Source organism: Argentina silus (assembly GCF_951799395.1).
Source record: "Argentina silus genome assembly, chromosome: 11".
Lineage (NCBI taxonomy): Eukaryota > Metazoa > Chordata > Actinopteri > Argentiniformes > Argentinidae > Argentina > Argentina silus.
In genome coordinates this window covers 7,658,203-7,664,398 of record NC_139665.1, presented here as the reverse complement: position 1 = coordinate 7,664,398, position 6,196 = coordinate 7,658,203, and the positions used below count along the sequence as shown (strand labels likewise).

The 6,196-nt window shown below is 43.6% G+C and overlaps 1 protein-coding gene across 1 annotated transcript in view; it reads right to left on the bottom strand.

Annotated features, from left to right (window-relative positions):
- The window catches only part of tshz1 (teashirt zinc finger homeobox 1), a 29,254-nt gene extending 23,515 nt beyond the window's left edge, over window positions 1-5,739 (bottom strand). The window contains exon 1 of the mRNA XM_083680128.1: window positions 5,668-5,739. Coding sequence (XP_083536254.1) covers window positions 5,668-5,707 — 40 coding nt within the window. The 5' untranslated portion in view covers window positions 5,708-5,739. The remainder of the gene's footprint in view (window positions 1-5,667) is intronic.
- Between the last annotated feature and the right edge of the window lie 457 nt (window positions 5,740-6,196).

Below are 6,196 nucleotides of genomic sequence, written 5' to 3'. Positions count from 1 at the left end.
ACCTTTCCTCGCAGTCCCCCCCTCCCAAACCCCTCTCTCTCTCTCTCTCTCTTCCTCTTTATTAACCTCCCTCTTACCCTCTAATGCACTCAAAGTGTTTAAGGGTTGAGTAAAGGGAATAGAGGACCCCCCCCCCAAAAAAATCTGTTCTTTCATTTTTGTAGTTTTTTTCTTCCGCTTTTGTGAGGAGAGGTCAAGCAGGAAGTGGGGAACAGGATGATAAGTACTTCTCTGAGTTAGGGGGAGGGGCAAAACAAGAGTACCAGGATGTTGATCTCCTCAGAGAGACTGTTTCTTTTGTTTTTTAATTATGGGATTCAAAGAGGCTTTAGTTTTTTTTTAATTAGTCTTTCAAATTAAATATAGCGCACCCTTCAAATAGCTCGATTACAATGAAAGCATAGGCTGATATGTGGACAGCTCCCTGTCCAATAAATCAATTACCATTATCCTTGTTCCAAAAACCTATGTACTAACGAACCTAGATTCATTCGCGCTCACAGAATTATCAATCTCTTAGCCATAAACCGGTTCCGTTTCGAAAGAAAACGAAAGAAAAAATTAAATGGGTCAAACCCAGAGAATGCTGCCATCATTTACACCCGATTCAGGACACAAAGAAATCACAAAGGAAACAAAAAACAAGTCAATTTGTTTTAACAAATCAACATAGAGCAGAGGAAACTAGTTAAAGTGATCCTCTACCCAAAACACCATGTGTCTGGCATACATCACTCAACACCCAGACAGGTCTGATACTGAGCATATGTGAAATGACTCACGCACATGCACACACACACACACACACACACACACACACACACACACACGTAGGCCTTAGCGTCAGCACTGAGAACACTGGAATTAGAGTTTAGGAACGCACCGTCGGCTCTGAAATCAAGGGAAAGACATGGGGGAACAATGGGACATGCCACACACACACACAGTGGGGTTAGATTCTAGATACCCTCACTAGCTCTGACTTCACCACACAAACACACACAGGCGGTCTAGAAACACTGCCTTTGCTCTAAAAGCCCAGGGAAAAACGGGGGGGGGGGGGGGGGGGGGGGAGATAATCGATCATACACAGACACACACACACACACACACACAAACACACACAGCGGGGGCTATGACGGAGACGGTTCAGACAGGGGGCTCCCCCCCCGGGTACATGTTGACCTCTGAGTGTACTCTGGACTTCCTGTCTCCAGGTCATGCCTTGCTCTTTCCTCTTTTGTTTCTGCCTTTTTCTTTCTTCTCTCTCTCTCCCTCCCTCCCTCTGTCTCATGCTGATAGAAATTAGCTGAGAAATGAAATGTCAACCCACACAGAGCGAGGGGGAGAGACGGAGAGCAAATACAGCTGGTCTGCCTTTGATACTGTGATTTTCCACAAACCCTCCAAATGCTCCTGCACTAACATCCTGTACTGTAATACACTTCTAACACCGTCGGTCCCAAATCAACTCCTAGACCACCGCCTATGCCGTTGTGGAGATCTAAGAGCAGTTGGAGAGGTGTAAGCAGTCGAGTGAACCCTGAACTGGCTCTAAGAGGGCAAGATGGAGCTAAGGCCATTTAGCTTATACTCATCAAATGCTCTCAGATTTAAGGTTGCTCTTTGTTGTTGGAGATGAACAGAGATTTTGGGAGGAAATGGCCCAAATAAGGACCCATACTCCGCAGGGTCGATGCAGTAAGAGGTCAGCTCGTGTGTGAATTGTTTCGTGAAATGTGTGTGTTTGTGTTTATATGCTTTTGCGTGTATGGGTGTGAAGTAATGCAAGTAGGCCAAACTGTATGTGTGGATCTGTGAGAGAGAGAGAAAGAAGTATTGGTCCCTGAAAGAGTGTGTGTGTGTGTGTGTGTGTGTGGAAATTCAGTCTCCACAATTCCGAAAAGAGCTTATTAAACCCAGAAATAGTTCTACCCTGGTGGCGCTGAGGGAAATACCTTTTCATCGTCCCTCTCTTGGCGCGTTTAATCCAAGCATATTTTAATTTCCACCTTTTCTTTACCATAAGAGCAGTCATCGATCTCCATTTGTCACTTAACCTCCACGTATATGAGGAAGGGGAGAGGAGGGTGAGGAGGGTGTATGTGTGTGTGAGACTTTGTGTGAGACTTCCTATAAACCCACTACAACCCCAAATGCAAATTAAACTATTTTGCATTGAGGAGTGGAGTGAGTGTGTGTGTGTGGGCGGGAGGGAGGGGGGGGGCAAACATGACTATTGACTTCATGAGTCAATGTCACCTGTTAATGACACTTTACATGTCCCGTACTCCAGCTTTGGTCAGGAAATAGTGGGAGGAAAAAACCACACTCACGCATAGCGTACGTTTTCTACAGTTTGATCATATTTAGGCACTATTTAGCATTCTTCATATACTTCAATGTATTTGGATGGAAGAATGGAGTGATATATCACAGACCATCATGCAATATAGCTGCAACGGGTATCCCGTACTTGTAAATGCTTGGAGCTGAAAACACAGGAGTAATTGGGCTTGTAAGCTCCTTGGAGGACACACAGAGGGAGGTCCTACAACATTTATAGTACTAAACATGTAGCTTAGCCTAACAATCCCAAACCACATAATACCAACTACATACAACAGATAACTACAAATAAATCAGTTATTTTCAAGTAACGACTCACTCATCGCATAAAAAAAACAAAAAACATCAATACATAACAAACAAACAAAAAAGTGTCACTCCACAATTCATCAAAACTGAGGAAGCTTAGACAGAGAGTAGCTTTTTGTGATTTAAAGCGTAGCCACAGCTACTTAGCAACAGCCGAGAGTCATCGTAGCCATTAGAGCAACATCAGCCTGCGTGACTTGATTAGTCAGGTAGGCAGAGTCCATTTGTCACCTGCGAGCCTCTGTACAATTGAGTTAATACTGCACTGCACTAGAGGGAGGAAAGGGGGGGAGGGGGGGGGGGGACAGGACGCGGACGCGGACTGGCTAATATCAAGTTGATTACATCAAGGCAGCTGCAGACTTGACACCTTGCTGAATTTGTCAGCATTAATCGGTGGGGCCTGTCACGGATCCGTCAGCTTCGGAGATAATTAGGGGCCTCAGCTAATGATGCCGTCGAAGGAGGAAGCTTAACTTTCTCTCCCTTCCCCCCCCCCCCCCGTCCTCCTCCCCCCATTAAGAGACTCATTTCACACGGGGGAGGACGAAGGAGGCTAGGAGGGAGAAAATGAGGCATTGACCGATGTCACAGAAAAGTCATTTGTATATCTCCCTCTTGTTTCACCGCCGCTTGTCATTGAGGAGATGAACAAACATCGGAACGGGTGAATTTTTTTTTTTGGGGGGGGGGGGGGGGGGGGCGTTTGTGACATTATGATGTGAATGGTGATAAAACGTGATCTAGAAGTACTGAAAGACTATCAGAGTAGAGCAGCACACCGTGCCAAAAGGCCACAGTGATGTCACCCAAAGGTCCAAGTGCTCAAGAGATCAAAAGGTCCGTGTCTCCTGAGTCCTGATTCCCTAAAACAGCCTCTCAACCTAAAGGACTACTATTTAGGCCTATCGCTATTAGGCCTGCGACATGTATTTAATGTACCTGCACTTAGATGTCACTCTGAATAAAAAAAAATGCCTCCAAAATGATTGCACAGAAAATGAAAACAAAGCACCCTCTGGAGATAAAAAGCAGTTAGCAGCAGTTAATGACTGCAGCAAAGTCACTGCTGCTCAATTGCACCGCATCCAACACAACTGCCAAAACTAACAGATGCAGCAATGTGCTTCAACCAGCGAGGAACGCTGATGTGTCGTAACTAGCCATAGAGTAGACAGGCTACGGCGCCATTCGAGTGGATACCGTGACCACGTACCGATTAAACAAACACCTCCATTTTAAACGGAATTCAAGTCCATAGCATAACATGCAATAACAGCAGTCCACAGCAATAACATTCACATTCGTATTTCTCAAAAGTAGTTTTTTTTTTTCTTTCTCTTTTTTCTCTGCTGACTGCAGTGTGTGTATACACATGTCAAGAGTTTTGTTTTTGTGTCATTATTAAGCATATTGTGAGGGGTTTTTTGTTTGCTTTCTCCTGTAACAGGGGAGTCTCTCTCTCTCTCTCTCTCTGTCTCTCTCTCTCACACACACACACACTTTGGCATATTGATTTGATGGCGCCAACTATAGATGCACTGGAAATAATGGTAAGATGATGCCTGCCAAGCTTTGATTGACCATCATGACCAGGGATGGATGTGCCTATCACAAAACAGACAATTAGATCATGTTCAAACGTGGTGGGGATTTATAGGCTGGTTGCACAGGTGCACGAGCTGCTAGGTCATATATATCAGCACTCTCCTGCATCACAATCACAAACACTACATTATCTCATTTCTAATAATAGCCTATGCAAAAGGATCTGTAAGGAAAAAGACCAACAACAAAAAAACAGTAAAAGTCCTCCAAAACACCTAGTATCGGAGGTCAAGTCCACTCATGCCTACCCATCACCGTGACCTTACCCATGATTTAAAACTACAGCCCCAAAAACTTCAAAGTCTCAGATTCCCCACCCTGATTGGATGTACCTTACCTCCCATTTCCAGAGCCTATTTAACATTCTGGCACTGTTTTGTTCAGCTCCAGTTGTTAACGGCTGAACTTCAAAGGCAGGCTCTCATTAGGTTAATCCCGTCAATCATCGACATAGTTAAAGACAAGAAAACCTCTTCCAAGACACAACTGTCTTGCTCATCTACACTTCATTTTAGAATGACCAGCATCTCTCAATATTAAGTGTAGCCTACTACTACTACTACTATATTTATTTTTTTAAAGAGAGCAAGTGGACAATCCTCAGATGATCTGCTACTTTAACAAACCCTTCTACAGTAGACAGTGGATGAATATCCATAAAGTCAAGATAGAAGTTCTAATTTTGAGAAAAATATAGCCGAGTCAACATACTCCTAGATGTGGAGCACATTACTATGTGGTTGTTATTCTCTGATCTCGACATGCCTCAGCACCCTCCCCTGATCCTCCTCCCCTGGGCATTATCGCAGAGTATTTACCCCGCTTGAGAACTTTTCTTTCAATGTGTCTTTTCTTGATTCTCTACAGGGGCAAAAGTTGTCCCTCGACGGGCTCAAACTGTCAAGCGCATGCGTGTTTCCATGGTGAATGATTTAGTGATGTTTATCAGGATTGAATAGATCAAAGGCAGCGGCATGACAGGCGATCAATCAGGCATCAAATCAAGGATGGCAATCCCCGAGTGGAACACAGGCTGGAAAAACGCGCCGTTGACCAGTTTTCCATGGGTAGGCGGCCTACTTCTAGAACATATTCTACGTCAAAACACAATAGATAAGCCTACAATGAGCTCCCTAGCGTCCAATGGCATTAGGCCTATTGCCTGGGTGTCTTAAAGTTCAATATGGGTTTTGACAACCCTTCTCAATACGATACTGCGACAATAAAACTAGAAAGTAGCTTTATTTCTCTGCACAGCATAAGGCATACGTTTTCTTTCCACAGCTTGTGTAGCCTCATATAATTGTTGTTATTTGTTGGATGCTATTGATGGACATTCCTAAGACGTTTTTTTTAGTTTTTCAAATCTAATAGGAAATGGTGAAGTTGAGATGATTTTACCTTCAGAACGCCGCGGCGCTTGCTGTTTTCTCCTCGGCATTCTGTTGTTAAACTTTCCTCTTGACTTTTCATGCAGAGACCAAAATAAAGGACAACCAAAAGAGGAAACAAAGAAATCAAGTAAATAATTGTCTTCGTTTGTCCTTCACTCGTATAGAATAAGAGGAGAAATGTAGATTCCCGTTTTTTTTGGTTGGCAAAGGAAGTCTATAGGCGTCGGTGAAAGTAGCCGATTTTGGAGAGCTCAAATCATCTTTCGGACAAATTGTTTGGCTAATGACAGAAAACAAACAATATTAAACCAAAAGAGAAATTTCTCTTAATGACTGAAGTGGACGTTGTAGTTTGATAACTCATAACAGGACGATCAAAATAGCAGGATCTCCATTTAGGTTTCAGTAGAGAACATGGACAGCCGCCAAAGCCTCTTCAGTCCCTCGCCACGCTTCCATCAGAAGGATTCCAACCATTTGATCGACACTTTGAAGGCGATTTTAACGTCAAAAGTCACAAAGAAATATTGAAATGA